The 17,501-nt window shown below is 39.3% G+C and overlaps 2 protein-coding genes across 2 annotated transcripts in view; both read left to right on the top strand.

The window, feature by feature from the left end:
* LOC118364270 (endoribonuclease ZC3H12A-like) overlaps positions 1-2,815 on the top strand; it is a 43,512-nt gene extending 40,697 nt beyond the window's left edge. The window contains exon 7 of the transcript XR_008087876.1: positions 2,727-2,815. The gene's annotated coding sequence lies outside the window, so the exon portion shown is untranslated. The remainder of the gene's footprint in view (positions 1-2,726) is intronic.
* Positions 2,653-17,501, top strand: part of LOC118364267 (mucin-5AC-like) — a 29,841-nt gene continuing 14,992 nt past the window's right edge. The window contains exons 1-4 of the mRNA XM_052489373.1: positions 2,653-2,854; positions 8,885-8,950; positions 9,411-9,702; positions 14,774-14,828. Coding sequence (XP_052345333.1) covers positions 8,920-8,950; positions 9,411-9,702; positions 14,774-14,828 — 378 coding nt within the window. The 5' untranslated portion in view covers positions 2,653-2,854; positions 8,885-8,919. The remainder of the gene's footprint in view (positions 2,855-8,884; positions 8,951-9,410; positions 9,703-14,773; positions 14,829-17,501) is intronic.

Here is a 17,501-nt window from a genome sequence, read left to right as displayed (position 1 = left end):
CCGGGTGGCACAGTGGTTAAGGGCGCTGTACTGCAGCGTGCATTTTCAGTTGTACATTTTTCATTTTTCATTTTTCGCATCACCCTGTGGTGCGTTGGTGCATTAAAAGAGCACAGCATTGCACTCTCTGTCTCCTGCGTCTGACTCCACACCCACGACACCCGGAGCATTACACTTCGTCTCTCCCGAGCCCGTACGGGAGTTGTAGCGATGAGACAAGATAGTAGCTACTAACAATTGGATACTGGGGAGAAATTGGGGAGAATAAGGGGGTAAAATAAATATAAATAAAAAAGATAAATTAAATAAACAAATGTTAAATAAAAATTAAAAGGAACACTCAACTACTATTTTCCAAGGCATGTCCTTTTCTGTCAATAGCTGGACAAATGGGAGGATGTGCTGAAGCACAATACAGTGTATGCCGACCTCATCTGGATATTCGCTTGTTGGTAAACTCTTATTATTGTTGTCTTTTACACCGAGGAAACATTTTGCATGATGATACTTGGTGATAACATATGAAAATGCCGGTTGGGACAAAATGTACAGGAAACATATATAACGAACATATAACAAATGTAAAGGAAACATATATAACGAATATATAACAAATGTAAAGGAAACATATAAAACAAACATAACAAATGTAAAGGAAACATATATAACGAACATATAACAAATGTAAAGGAAACATATATAACCAACATATAACATGTCACGTCTAATCAAGGTGGGTGGAATCAGGTGCAGAGAGCAGATAGCGATATGAAAGTTTATTCTCCGGTGAACAAGAAACACGGTCAACCCAATAACCACAGGGTGAACAATCCAACACAGGATAAAAGATGAACTGGAGAATAAGAACACAAGATACACCGACAGACATAGATGACAAATAAACAATCCCACACAAAACAAGGGCGGGACAACCTACTATATATACAGACAACTAATAAACTAAACAACACACAGGTGAAACCAATCAGACAAAACCAACAGATACACGAAAAGGGATCGGTAGTGGCTAGTAGGACGGTGACGACGACCGCCGAGCACCGCCTGAACGGGCAGGAGAGCCAACCTCGGCGGAAGTCGTGACATAACAAATGTAAAGGAAACATATAAAACAAACATAACAAATGTGAAGGAAACATATATAACAAACATATAACAAATGTAAAGGAAACATATATAACGAACATATAACAAATGTTAAGTAAACTGTAACGGTTTTCTTCCTGGGAAGGAGAGGAGGACCAAAATGCAGCGTGGTTATTTATAAACATCTTTAATGAAAGATGAAAACGTGAACACTATACAAAATAAGAAAACGTGGGGAAACCGAAACAGTCCTAACTGGTGCAAAACACAGAGACAGGAACAATCACCCACCAAAATACCTAAAGAATACGGCTGCCTAAATATGGTTCACAATCAGAGACAACGATAAACACCTGCCTCTGATTGAGAACCACTCCAGGCAACCATAGACTTACATAGAACACTCAACTGAACACAACCCCATAGACTACAAAACCCCTAGACAACACAAGACACATAAATCACCCATGTCACACCCTGGCATAACCAACATAATAAAGAAAACACAGAACACTAAGGCCAGGGCGTGACATAAACATATATAACAAACATATAACAAATGTAAAGGAAACATATAACAAACGTATAACAAAAGTAAAGAAAACAACACGTCTGGTGTGATGGAATCAATTGTAAAGTATGTTTATGTCACATATCCTTGTAGTTTCAGCAGGCTGGTAAGTTTAAACTAATGTGAAATAATGCATTTGAAATACAAATACAGTAGGCCACTTAATATTTTAAATTCTTACAATTTCACTACGATAGACACTTTCATGACGAATAGCTTGGTGCCAACTATAGCTTTGACCATGAAAACTAACATGGAATGGATTTGTGCAAAGAATGATATTTGGTTGTAGTGTGTACGCAAATAATTATCTTTGGATGTAGTGTGTACAATTCCATAAGAGAACTAAAAGCTATACCAGCCTTTGTGTGTCTTTTCTTTTAGGGGTTCTTCTTCTCATAAAACGGTCAGGTTTATTAGAAGGAGGGATTTTTTTGTCACCTGAGTGGCCCAGGTGCCTTTGTGTGGTTCCCAGGTTAGGTATTCCACATTCCAAGAGCCACAATGCCACAAAGAGGTCATTGTTGTCAAGGGGGTTTATTCCTGGGGGGGGGCATAGAAATTATCTCACAATAAACCCATGAGGCAGCAAAGTTGTAGGAGACTGTAGGACCATTTTGTTTGGACAAGAAAAGGAAAATGAGGTGTTAGGTAAATAAAGAGAGGAGATGTATAATATTTATCCGATTGTTTTGGGTTGCAGATGTTAATGATGTGACTATGACCTGTTGTATCACTTTGCTCCAATGACGTTTTTTCATAAATGTGTCTGATAACATAATTCTATTAATTAGTCTCACATGACCATCTGTCAACTGACTAGCGCACTCAAGATCCTGGTCCTGGTTCCTGAGATTATAGGTGTGGATTGAGTTAGCGAGCTGGAAGTTTACCCTAATTTCATCTCTGGGCGCTTGTATGGTAGTTTTAACCCTCCCAGCCAGCTCTCTGCCTGTAGTCTCCTCCTCTCTGCTAGTTGTGACTAGTAATTGAGTGGGTGTGCAGGTGAGAGTTTCCACTTAATAGGTTGCCTCTCCTGTGCTGTCACTAGGAAGAACAGAGGGTAGTGACACTGGGAGAAAAGGAGAGCGGCGAGACGGAGAGAGAGAGGCTCTACACATCATCCGCAGCTGATACAGACAGTTTCATCCTCTGACTTTTGCTCAACACTACACACGGGTAAGCGCTTGTTGTTCTTTTTTTCTGAAAAAATTTAGTTAAACATTTGTTTTTGTTATTTTGTTTCCATTACCTGCTTATCTCAGGCTGATTAAGTTCAACAAGGAGTGTTGCCATGGTTGCTTAAAGATGATAGAGAATAATGTTGCTTAGGTTAACTTCACAACAATAAATATAAGGTTATGTTACTGGCATTGAATGCTTCCATATTTTCACATAGTACATTGCCTTCTGAAAGTATTCAACTGAGATGTTTTTGACACTGGCCTACACGCAATACCCCATCATGTCAAAGTGGAATTATGTTTTTTGACAATTTTACAAGTTAATAAAAAATGAAAAGCAAAAATGTCTTTAGTCAATAAGTCTTCAACCCTTTGGTTATGACCTAAATAAGTTCAGGAGTAAAAATGTGCTTAACAAGTCACAAAGTAAATTGGATGGACTCTGTCGAGCTTCGAATTTCGAACATAGATTCAACCACAAAGTCCAGGAAGGATTCCCAATGCCTCGCAAAGAAGGGCACCTATTGGAAGATGGGTAAAAAAAAAGCAGACATAGAATATCCCTTTGAGCATGGTGAAGTTTTTAATTATACTTTGGATGGTGAATCAATACAACCAGTCACTATAGGCGTCCTTCCTAACTCAGTTGCCGGGGAGAGGAAGAAAAACGTTCATTTCAATATGGTAACTTTAAAACAGTTACAGAGTTTAATGGCTATGATAGGAGAAACAACATTGTAGTTGCTCCACAATACTAACAATATTGTGGAGCAAAAAGGCACTAAAGTAAAACTGCAACAAATGTGGTAAAGAAATTAACTTTATGTATTGAATACAAAGCCTTGTGATTTGAGGCAAGTCCAACACATCACCAAGTAGCAGAGTTGTGGACTCGAGTCACATGAGTCACACATTTGATCACTTGAGACTTGACTTGACAGGAAATTAAATAACTTGAGGCTTGACCTTTGGACTTGGAGCTTTAAGACGAGATATTCGACTTTGGCTTGAGACTGATGATTTGAAATGATCTGGCCAGGTTTTGTCATGTCCACACAGCCAGAGACAGTAGCCGCAGCATTTCGCTTGCAAAAGAACATGCAGATTGGCTAGTGAAACGCACACTCTGCCTTCTGATTGGACCAGCGAACTGTCAATTGACACAGGTCGGGTGAGCTAGCGAACAGATTGCTGATTTGCTGTACAGCCGTATGATCAGGTGCAGCGCAAACGTCAAATTGTAGGGAGAGAGAATTGCCATAATAAATAAATATGCAGGTGCAAAAATTGTTTGGTGATCAAGAGTATTAACAGTTTACTTTGCAAGCTCACCAGTAATTGGTCATTAAGTTTTACTTTAGTGCCTTATTGCAAACAGTATTCATGTTTTGGAATATTTTTTATTCTGTACAAGTTTCCTTCTTTTCACTCTGTCAATTAGGTTAGTATTGTGGAGTAACTACAATATTGTTTGTCCATCCTCAGTTCTCTCCTACTGGTCTTTCATGAAGTCAAAATTGCATGAAATTGATCATTTACTCTCAGAAGCGTGTATTTGAAATGTGTTGTTAAAGTGTATTATTAGTCTACTGCAGAGAATATGCACCATAGGCGCGTCTTTCTGCTTGTGCTCTCCAAACTCCCCCAGTGGAGAGCACTTTGTTGTCTTGTTGAAATGTTTGCTGTTGCTTTCACACGTTTAGATGAATATGTCATCAATAATCATTAAGTCTCATTAACAGGAATGTACCTATGTAACAATGGATGTGGAAATTGCCATTTACATCGTAGAACCCAGTTTATGGGTTGTAATTGCACATTGGTTAATTGTATGGTCCTGTGGTCTTTTGGGCTATTGCCGTTGTGTATTTGGTCAATCCGATTGTATATTTTGTATAATAAGGCACTTTCACTATTGGATCACGAGGACCTGTAAATAAATCTACACTTTGAGCACAGCAACCTGCCTTGCCTTCTGCTGATTTCATACACTTAAGACTGCTACAAGGTGCCTATTTTACAATTACAACATTCAAAATAATGAAAAGGGCTGCCTGGTAGACTCAATAAATAGGCAAATATGTGTAGTTGAACAAGTCATTGCATGTATAGATTTGTTTTACTTGACTTGAGACTTGACTTGAAAAAACTTGAGACTACTCGACTTGACTTGCTCTTAGAATGCACAAGTTGGACTTGACTCGAGACTCGAGTCGTTCTACTTGGGACTCCACTTGCAACTCGGAGACTTGCTTATGACTCAAAACATAGTGACTTGGTCCCACCTCTGCTGAGTACCACTCTTCATATTGTCAAGCATGGTGGTGGCCCCATCATGTTATGGGTATGCTTGCCATCGGCAAGGAAAAGGGAGTTTTTTAGGATAAAAAGAAACGGAATAGAGATAAGCACAGGCAAAATCCTAGAGGATTTTCCAACAGATACTGGTAAACAAATTTACCTTTCAGCAGAAAGTTCTAGTTCTAGTCTCCTAGTTACAGTTTTGTCTTCAATTGGATTGAAAATCTATGGCAAGAGATGAAACATGGCTGTTTAGCAATGATCAACAACAAACTTGACAGAGCTTGAAATGTGCCAAAGGTGATTCTAACATGTTTTGACTCATGAATACTTATCTAATCAAGATACTGAATATTAGTGTGTTTAAAAATATATATATTTAACCAATTTTATAATTTGTCTTTCACTTTGACATTACAGAGTACAGATCATCTACAAAAAATGACAATTAAATCCATTTTATTCCTACTTTGTAAAACAACAAATTGTTTTTAAAAAAGTGAAGCAGTGTGAATACTTTCTGAAGGCACTGTGTATCTATAGTATGCTTGTGTCACAATTAATATAACATTTGACAGTGGTTTTATCTAAAACCCTCACTACATTATATATTATTTTAATTGGACTGTGTGTAGGTTAAAATCACAACATATTTTTTCTAAATATAAGCCTTTGTACAGACATACAGTATCTAGAAACCAGTGGCATTCAAATACGCCGTGATTTAATATAACTCTTGACAGTTTCCTACACTTACAGTACTGTATAGTGACTTACATGGCATCCTCCAAGTCAGCAGCTAATGCTGACTCAATGCGATAGTTAGCCGTGTGAGTTACTGCACGAGGATATGGCACCTGACTACACAACCTCGAATACACAATTCAGTGCCTTTGGAAAGTATTCAGACTTTTTCCACATTTTGTTAGGTTACAACCTTATTCTAAAACAGATTAAATAATTTCCCCCCCTCATCAATCTACACACAATACCCCATAATGACAAAGCAAAAACGGTTTATAAAAAAAAAGCTAATATATATACAAGAAAAAAAAGTAATATACATTTACATAAGTATTCACCCTTTACTTTGTATTTTGCTGAAGCACCTTTGGCAGCTACAAGCTTGGCACAGAAGTCTTTGGGAGTTTAACCCATTATTTTCTGTAGATCCTCTCCAGCTCTGTCAGGTTGGATTGGGAGCGTTGCTGCAGAGCTATTTTCAGGTCTCTCCAGAGATTTTCGATCAAGTCCGGGCTCTGGCTGGGCCACTCAAGGAAATTCAAAGACTTGTCCCGAAGCCACTCCTGCTTTGTCTTGGCTGTGTGCTTAGGGTTGTTGTCCTGTTGGAAGGTGAACCTTCACCCCAGTCTGAGGTCCTGAAAGTTCTGGAGCAGGTTTTCATCAAGGATCTTTCTGTACTTTTCTCCATACATATTTCCCTCGATCCTGACTAGTCTCCCAGTCCCTACCACTGAAACATCCCCACAGCATGATTCTGCCACCACCATGCCTCACCGTATGTCAAGACATCCGCCGAAGTCGGTCCCTCTCCTTGTTCGGGCGACGTTCTGCGGTCAACGTCACCGGCCTTCTATCCACCATTTTCCATTTGTTTTGTCTTTATTTTACACACCTGATTTCAATCCCACAATGACTGTTTCATTATTTAACCCTCTGTTTCCCCATGTTTTTTGTGAGTGGTTGTATATTGTATTTTCGATCTGTCATGGTGTGCGTGTATTTGTTACTTTGTATCTTTGACATTTTGAGTAAAAGTACATTGATTACTCATATCTGCTGTCCTGCGCCTGACTTTCTACACTAGCTACACATAGGACCCGTTACACCGTAGGGATGGTGCCAGGTTTCCTCCAGACGTGACGCTTGGCATTCAGGCTAAGAGTTCAATCTTGGTTTCATCAGACTAGAGAATCTTGTTTCTCATGGTCTGAGAGTCTTTAGGTGCCTTTTGGCCAACTCCAAGCGGGCTGTCAAGTGCCTTTTACAGACAAGTGTGTGCCTTTCCAAATCATGTCCAAATAATTGACCACAGGTGGACTCCAATGAAGTTGTAGAAACAGCTCAAGGATGATCAATGGAAACAGGATGCACCTGAGCTCAATTTCGAGTCTCATAGAAAAGAGTCTGAATACATCTGTAAATAAGGTATTTCTGTATTTAATTGATTGTTAATAAATCCTGTTTTCACTTTGTCAATATGAGGTATTTTTTATTTCATACATTTTAGAGTAAGGCTGTAACGTAATAAAATGTGGAAAAAGTTAAGGGGTCTAAATAGTTTCCGAATGCACTGTATATATATACAGTACATACTGTATTTTAATATATTATATTTCATAAACTTTAAGCAATATAACATTTTTCCATTACACAAACACCTGTAACCGGTACTGCTGCTCATTCCGTGCACCAGTTCCGGAGGTCTACGTCACCGGCCTATAGGTCATCACTTAACTATCTCATTACGCACACATGATTCCAATTCCCCTTGATTAGTAATTGTACTGTATATATGTGCCCTCTGTTCATCAATGTCTTGTCAGTTATTGTTCCCATGTCCGTTGGTCTTTGATACCTGTACTTTGTTATTTCGGCTTTCTTGCTGCGTGTATTGTGCACTTGTTATTACGGGTCTCGCCCCGTGTATAGTTGTGCATTTGTTATTTGTCTTGACCCGTGTAGTGTATCGCCCGTCTCGTCCTGTGTATTTATTATAGGTTTTACCTCGCTCCTTTGTTTGGGTTACATCCCTGTGTTTTTGCATACGTGTTTGTTTTGGGCTTCGTCCCCGTGCCTTTCATGGCATGTTGTATTTTTGGGTGGATTATTAAAACCCCCTATTACGTATTCCTGCGCCTGTCTCCAATCATTTATAACACGTGACACTATTAGCCACAGTTCGACCCTCAGTATCCAGGGTGGTGAGCCCAAAGGAGACTGTGTGGTTTGTTCCTAGGGAGGGATGAAAACATGCCGTGCTTATATATATTGCCCCGGGGACATCACGAGGAACAAACACATTTTAATTGTGCTCATGGCTGAACGGCTGCCAACCGACACTACCGAACAAAATCATGTCCTTTGATGACACACGCATGTGTCTGATTATTTTGCCAATGATTCTTTTCTCAATATTGTCATTTACCAGCCACAATTGTGGTTGTGAGAGGATGGTTGTTTTACAGTTCAACATCTATTTTCTATTCCTAACTCTGTTTTCTACCTCTCTTTCCTACACTTAACAAAATTTAACTAACAAATCAGGCGCTGCGGCCACTGCAAAACCATCATCAGATCAGTTTCCCCATAGAACAATTAGGGAATTGTTTGCAAATGAGCCCTCAGATAGATGATGGCATAAGATCAAAGGATAAGTCCAGGTGGGACATAATGAATGGCCCTGTGTAAACAGTCTGATTGCTCTACTGAATCTAACTTAGATTGTGTGTCAAAGGAAAAGGCATAATAGATATGGATTTGGGTCTTTACTTATGTGGTTTGTGGTATTACTTTTGTCCTCTACATGCTCCAGGTAGCCTTATTCAATAGTCAGGTAACCCCGATGCTACAAGACAATGTGGAACCTTTATATCACAATATTCAGGGTGTCACATTTCACTGTTTCTCAGTTTATTAATATCACGTTACAACTTATACTGAGTCAAAATGAACTCGTTATGACTTCTCTTTCCCTTTCTAGACTGGACTAAGGGCTCCTACTCCCTCCAGAAGACTATGGCCTCAACTGCTTTTTTTAAAGGCACAGGTATGTTTACTTTCTAAATATGCCGATTGCCTAACAAATGTGTATCGACACATACCGACTGATTCTTGAATAATATAACCTATATAACTTTAATCAAAGTTATTGAAGTTATACCATTCAAGAAACTATGGGTAAATATCAACAATTGAAATGGACAGATTTTCAGATCCCATGTTGTATCTTTAAGATTCTAGACTGTACCTTCAACCCCAGTTAAACTGCAAAATGACTGACGTAAAAAACAAAAACTGTGTTATGTTGGACGCAGTATTTTCAGCATACTGCAGTTATCCTGCACTCTGAATGCAATCTTTTTTCGTAAGGGAATGACTCATCTAGCCAAACAAAACAGAGGCTTACTGCCCACATGAATATGACAACACATGGTTAAGAGCTTGTTATGTTTAATAGACAGGACCTGCTAAATGATGACAGCTGTATGCCTCTTCTATCTGAACAGGCCTCCTGCTCTTCTTACTACTGGGACTGCAGCCATCGTCATTTATTTCAGGACAAAACACCACCTCAAATTCCAATTCAACGGCCATTGATGCATCAACTGTGATGTCACCTGGCATGAGTAATGACTCTGCAGCAACTATCGTGACAGCTACCACAGCTCAAACTACAATGTCGCCTGCCAATTCTTCTATGAATGCTACAATGTCGTCTGCCATTTCTTCTATGAATGCTACAATGTCGTCTGCCATTTCTTCTACGAATGCTACAATGTCGTCTGCAGGGTTGGGTAGGTTCCTTTCTAAATGTAATCCATTACAGTCACTAGTTACCTGTCCAAAATTGTAATCAGTAAATAACTTTTGGGTTGCCCAAACTCAGGAATGTAATCTGATTACCTTCAGTTACTTTTAGATTACTTTAGAACAAGACAAAAATGTATGTTACCAATTGAACAAAATCTTTTGCAGGATAAATCCATGTTAAAGTTCACATAGCTGGCCATATATGCATGTTACATTTTACTTTATGGGTTGGATATGAAGGCTTCTTCTAACCCATTGCTTTCTACTACTTATAATAATATGATTAAATTATATCTTCACATTGAAAACCAAGGTCTAGCATAATTACAGTCAAAACACCAGTCTCAACGTCAACAGTGAAGAGATGACTCCGGGATGCTGGCCTTCTAGACAGAGTTACAAAGAAAAAGCCATATCTCAGACTGGCCAATAAAAATAAAATATTAAGATGGGCAAAATAACACAGACACTGGACAGAGATATGGCTTTTTCTTTTTAACTGTGCCTAGAAGGCCAGCGTCCCGTAGTCACTTCTTCACTGTTGACGTTGAGACTGGTGTTTTGCGGGTAGTATTTAATGAAGCTGCCAGTTGAGGATTTGTGCTTGTGCTTTTCTTTAAAAAACAAGGACATTTCTCTAAGTGACCCCAAAGTTTTAGAACACCTACTCATTTAAGGGTTTTTATTTATTTTTACTATTTTCTACATTGTAGAATAATAGTGAAGGCATCAAAACTAAGAAATAACACATATGGAATCATGTAGTAAGCAAAAAAGTGTTAAATAAATTCTTCAAAGTAGCCACCCTTCGCCTTGATGACAGCCTTGCACAAGCTTGGCATTCTCTCAACCAGCTTCACATGGAATGCTTTTCCAACAGTCTTGAAGTAGTTCCCACATATGCTGAACACTTGTTGGCTGCTTTTCCTTCACTCTGCGGTCCGACTCATCCCAAACCATCTCATTTGGGTTGAGGTCAGGTGATTGTGGAAGCCAGCTCATCTGATGTAGCACTCCATCATTCTCCTTCTTGGTCAAATAGCCCTTACACAACCTGGAGGTGTTTTGTGTCATTGTCCTGTTGAAAAACAAATGATCGTCCCACTAAGAGCAAACCAGATGGGATGGCGTATCACTGCAAAATGCTGTGGTAGCCATGCTGTCACACCAGCCTTCGCTTTGGCTCCCCCTCCTGTCCAGCTCAGGAATTCGGCGTCGCAGGCCTTCTAGCTGCTGCCGAACCTACTGCTGGCAAACGCTCTTCACTCATCAACCACGGACTTGACTTGTCATATCACGTGTCCTCCCTCTCCGGCCTCTAGGTCACCAGGCTGCTCATTATGGCACAAACCTGTCACCATCATTACATGCACCTGCGCGTCATCAGAATCACCTGGACTCCATCACCTCCTTGATTACCTGCCATATATACGTCACTCCCTTTGGTTCCTTCCCCAGGCGTCATTGTTTCTGTTTCAGTTTCCTGTCTGTGCGATGTTCGTGTTTGTTGTTTTGTTTATTAAATTACGCCCTCCCTTGCTTCCTGACTCCCAGTGCACATGTTACATGTCGTCATTACAAACACCTGGGTCCAATCCCCAATCTATCACTGTATATATACTCCCTCTGCCATTTGCCTTTGTCGGTCATTGTAAATGTTACTTGTTTTCCTGAGAGGAATCTCTCCTACTATTTCCTGAGTACTTTATATTTTGCACTTTGAGTTCGCCCTGTGCCTTTTTGTATATGAAGATATATTTTGAGCACAACAGCGTTTGGGTTTAGTCCCGCTTTGATCTAAATAAATTCAGTAGTTCTAAACCTACGACTGCCTCCTGCCTAGTCCTCTCTACACCAGTGCCTTAAATGTGCCTTATATTCTAAATAGATCACTGACAATGTCACCAGCACAGCACCCCCACATCATCACACCTCCTCCTACATGCTTCATGTTGGGAACCACAAATGCAGAGATCATCCGTTCACCTACTCTGTGTCTCACAAAGACACAGCAATTGGAACCAAAAATCTCAAATTTGGGCTCATCAGACCAAAGGACATATTTCCATCGGTCTAATTTCCATTGCTCGTGTTTCTTGGCCCAAGCAAGTCTCTTCTTATTATTGGTGTCCTTTAGTAGTGATTTCATTGCAGCAATTCGACCATGAAGGCCTGATTCACGCTGTCTCCTCTGAACAGTTGATGTTGAGATGTGTCTGTTACTTGAACTCTGTGAAACATTTATTTGTGCTGCTATTTTTGAGGCTGGTAACTCTAATGAACTTATCCTCTGCAGCAGAGGAAACTCTGGGTCTTCCTTTCCTGTGGTGGTCCTCATGAGAGCCAGTCTCAACATCGCGCTTGATGGTTTTTGCAACTGCACTTGAAGAAACTTTTAAAATTCTTTAAATGTTCTGCATTGACTGACCTTCGTGTCTTAAAGTAATGATGGACTGTCATTCCTTTTTGCTTATTTGAGCTGTTCTTGCTATAATATGGACATTTACCAAATAGGGATATCTTCTGTATATCACCCCTACCTTGTCACAACACAACTGATTGGCTCAAATGTATGAAGAAGGAAAGCAATTCCACAAATGAGCTTTTAAGAAGGCACACCTGTTAATTGAAAAGCATTCCAGGCGACTAACACATGAAGATGTCATCAAGGCAAAGGGTGGCTACTTTGAAGAATGTCAAATATAAAACATATTTTGATTTATTTAACACTTTTTTGGCTACTACATGATTATATATGTGTTATTTCAATTATATATATATTATATATATATATATATATATATATATATATATATATATATATATATATATATAATTTACAAGTCAGAAAATGTATGTAGCAACTACTTATTGCCCCTTTAAGTCTGTCAAAAGTGTGCGAGTTTGAGCATGTGTCCATTAGGCCTTTTATATCAGCATGAATTAGATTGAACAATAAAAGCCCCCCATTTTTTTCCATATGCTGGTATCCACACTATGCAGCTGTTACAAGAGCACATTTTTCACTGGCTGTCCACTGGTTTCAAAAACAATGATTGATTGGCAGCTTAAACTTCTTGAATTCAACCATAATTGGGTTCAAATACACATTTATATTTGTGAACAGCCATCCACAACAACCACAATCCGTATGGCGCAATTTGCTAAATGAGAGAGGAGCAGTGTGATTCACAACGTTATGTAGATATCAATAATAAGTGATATCCGTATCACCGTAGACTACACCACTGCTGTCATCCTTACCTCCAAGTGTTTATTCAAGTTGGATAATCTTTGGATGCTGTGACAGAAGTCGCACCATTGGAAGACATAGCTTGGACTGTAGCCTACAAAAACCTATTTTCCCGCGATCAATCAAACACATTTGGTGTGTCATCATAGTGGTCTCTGACTTATGGTCAGACTTGCTCTGGTGGAACAAACATTTTTTGTCATTGCTGATTTGAATGTCGATGAGAAGTGTCAAAGATGTTCTTTTGCAAACGTCCTTTCTGAATTTAACAGTAATCCTTGAAGTAATCATCTCATTTTTCAAAAGTAACTGTAATCCGATTACAATATTTTTGTTGGTAACGTAACGGATTACAGTTACCGATTATTATTTTTTGTAATCCGTTACTCCCCAACCCTGGTTGTCTGGCATTTCTTCTATGAGTACTACAATGGCATCAAACCATGATGGCAGCTACCACGGTTCAACATGCTACTAATACAGCCACCTCTACCTCTAATTCATCCAATACAGTGCCTTGCAAAAGTATTCATCCCCCTTGCCGTTTTTCCGATTTTGTTGTATTACAACTTGCCATTTAAATAGATTTTTATTTGGATTTCATGTAAATTGGTGAAATGAAATAAAATAAAAAATACTTGTTTCAATTGTTTTTTTAAATAAAACTGAAAAGTTGTTTGTGCATATGTATTCATCCCCTTTGCTATGAAGCCCGTAAATAAAATCTGGTGTAACCAATTACCTTCAGAAGTCACATAATTTGTTAAATAAAATCCACCTGTGTGCAATCTAAGTGTCACATGATCTCAGTATATATACACCTGTTCTTGAAAGGCTCCAGAGTCTGCAACACTACTAAGCAAGGGGCACAGCCAAGCAAGTAGCACCATGAAGACCAACGCTATGTCTGGTGGAACCCCAACACCTCCCATCACCCAGAGAACACCATCCCCAGAGTGAAGCATGGTAGTGGCAGAAGCATGCTCTGGGGATGTTTTTCATTGGCAGGGACTGGGAAACTGATCAGAATAGAAGGAATGATGGATGTCGCAAAATACAGGGAAATTCTTGAGGGAAACCTGTTTCAGTTTTCCAGAGATTTGAGACTGGGACGGAGGTTCACCTTCCAGCAGGACAATGACCCTAAGCATACTGCTCAAGCAACACTCGGCGGATTAAAGGGAAACATTTAAATGTCTTGGAATGGCCTCGTCAAAGCCCAGACCTCAATCCATTTGAGAATCTGTGGTATGACTTAAAGATTGCTGTACACCAACGAACCCATCCAACTTGAAGGAGCTGGAGCAGTTTTGCCTTGAAGAATGGGCAAAAATCCCAGTGGCTAGATGTGCCAAGCTTATAGAGACATACCCAAGATACTTGTAGCTGTAATTGCTGCAAAAGGTGGTTCTACAAAGTATTGACTTTGGGGGAGGGGGGTGAATAGTTATGCACGCTCAAGTTTTCAGTTTTTTTGTCTTATTTCTTGTTTGTTTCACTATAAAAAATATTTTCCATCTTCAAAGTGGCATGTTGTGTAATTCAAATGATATACAACCCCCCCAAAATGTATTTTAATTCCAGGTTGTAAGGCAACAAAATAAGGAAATGCCAAGGGGGTGAATACTTTCACAAGCCACTGTATAGGATCAATGACAACAGACATGACCTCCACTTCAAGTGTAACCATTGACAACTCAGGGAATACAATGGCGGGTAATACAAAATGCTGATTGTTTTATGAATTCACATATGATTTTGCTACTTTGGTCTCACACTACATGTTGTCCTTGCTAACACAGGTAGTGGAACCACAAGCACGGACAATGCCACTTCATGGGGCACCAGTGGCATGACCATGGTGAGTCTAGTAGTTTAGTAGTCTAGTAGATTTAATTCATGATATGATATTATGTTACCACTTTATTTGAAGGGGGTATGCATAATGCATCTATATCATCTTTATGAAACTAATCATGACACCTTTGTGAATGTTGCAGTATAATTCATAGCAACCCTCATTACAGATGTTTTACTCAACATCATTCATGAGGCCGCTAAGTAAATAGTCCTTGGAATTATTGCAAATTGTCTTAGAAAATAATTCAGTTGAATTTGCTGATATGTGCTTCTTTTGCACCGTAAGGCAGCCTAAACAAAGAGCTCTTTATATTTTGAACATATTTTTGATGATTTTCAGTGTTTTTTGTTTTTGCTAAGTCATTTAGTGTTTATAGGGTATATCTGGTTGTTTTCACCCATGGAGTTGAAGGACTGATGGCAAGTCTACTAGTGTGGTTTGTCTATACCTAGCTAGCTAATGTTTGCATTTAACTTCTTATGGCTGGGGGCAGTATTGAGTAGCATGGATGAATAAGGTGCCCAGAGGTGCCCAGAGTAAACTGCCTGCTACTCAGTCCCAGATGCTAATATATGCATATATTAGTATATTCGGATGGAAAACACTCTGACGTTTCTAAAACTGTTTGAATGATGTCTGCGAGTTTTACAGAACTCATATGTCAGGCAAAAACCTGAGAAAGAATCCAACCAGGAAGTGGGAAATCTGAGGTTGGTCGTTTTTCAACTAATTCCCTATTGAAGATACAGTGGGATATTGGTCATGTTGCACTTCCTAAGGCTTCCACTAGATGTCAACAGTCTTTAGACACTTGTTTGATGCTTCTACTGTAAAGGAGGGGCTCATAAGAGCTCTTTGAGTCAGTGGTCTGGCAGAGTGCCACAAGCTCGTGACACTTGTTCACGTGAGAGTTAGCTCCCATTAGTTAGTTCCATTGCTTTTCTACAGACAAAGGAATTCTCCGGTTGGAACATTATTGAATATTTATGTTAAATACATCCTAAAGATTGATTCTATACATCTTTTGACATGTTTCTACGGACTGTAACTGAACTTTTTGACATTTCGTCTGCTCCTAATGAATGCGCTTAGTGACTTTGGATTTGTTTACAAAACGCACTAACAAAAGTAGGAGGACATAAATGATGGACATTATCGAACAAAACAAACATTTATTGTGGAACTGGGATTCCTGGGAGTGCATTCTAATGAAAATCATCAAAGGTAAGTGAATATGTATAATGTTATTTCTGACTTTTGTGGACTGTACAATATGGCGGATATCTTTTTGGCTTGTTTGGTCTCTGAGCGCCGTACTCCGATTATTGCATGGTTTGCTTTTTCCGTAAAGCTGTTTTGAAATCTGACACATTGGTTGTATTAAGGAGAAGTGTATCTAAAGTTCCATGCATAACACTTGTATTTTCATCAACATTTATTATGAGAATTTCTGTAAATTGATGTGGCTCTCTGCAAAATCACCAGATCTTTTTGGAACGACTGAACATAATGCGCCAATGTATACTGACAATTTTCTATATAAATATGAACTTTATCGAACAAAACATACATGTATTGTGTAACTTGATTTCCTATGAGTGTCATCTGATGAAGATCATCAAAGGTTAGTGAATAATTCTATCTCTATTTCTGATTTTTGTGACTCCTCTCTTTGGCTGGAAAAATGGCTGTGTTTTTCTGTGACTTGGCTCTGACCTAACATAATGGTTTGTGGTGCTTTCGCCGTAAAGCCTATTTGAAATCGGACACTCTGGTGGGATTAACAAGAAGTGTATCTTTAAAATGGTGTGAAATACTTCTATGTTTGAGGAATTTAAATTATGGGATTTCTGTTGTTTGGAATTTGGCGCCCTGCACTTTCACTGGCTGTTGTCATATCGATCCCATTAGCGGGATCTCAGCCCTAAGAAGTTTTAAAAGATCTCACTAAGCCCCGGTTTCTTGACGAACGAAACCGGACTGCATTTTAGAAATGGGGATGGCTGATATGGACTGATGTGTGGTGAACTGAGGCATCACCCAAGTGGGTGCTACTCGTTAGTTGTGGAGGAGTACTCAGTCCAGGCTATAGAGATGTTGAGCTGAGGACGACATCAGGGCCAGCAAGCCAACTGCATCATCTGGCATCGATCATCTGGCATCACCATCATCAAATCATCTAGCCTAACTCCAGTGGGTTGTCAGAAGCCCCAGTCTCTGTCATAAACGGGTACACTCTGTTGTGACGGAACTCTCAGAGGTGGCTTCATCACCGTCAACATCAATTTCTTTGTTTTGTTAATCTACCTAATTGTTATGTGTCACGCCCTGACCTTAGTTATCTTTGTTTCTTTATTATTTTGGTTAGGTCAGGGTGTGACAAGGGTGGTTTGTTTCGTTTTTGTATTGTCTATGGGTTTTCTAGTCTAGGTGTTTATATGTCTATGGTTGCCTAGATTGGTTCTCAATCAGAGGCAGCTGTTAATCGTTGTCTCTGATTGGGGACCATATTGATGTAGCCATATTCCTTGGGTATTTTGTGGGTTGTTATTCTGTGTTTAGTTGCCTGGTTTGCACTAGCCATATTAGCTTCACGGTTCGTTTTGTTGTTTTGTTCAGTGTTCGTTCTTTCATTAAAGAAGTATATACGCTTACCACGCTGCACCTTGTTCT

This window comes from Oncorhynchus keta, chromosome 31 (assembly GCF_023373465.1).
Source record: "Oncorhynchus keta strain PuntledgeMale-10-30-2019 chromosome 31, Oket_V2, whole genome shotgun sequence".
Taxonomy (NCBI): Eukaryota; Metazoa; Chordata; class Actinopteri; order Salmoniformes; family Salmonidae; genus Oncorhynchus; species Oncorhynchus keta.
Note: the sequence above shows the minus strand (reverse complement) of the source record. Positions and strands in the feature narration are given on the sequence as shown.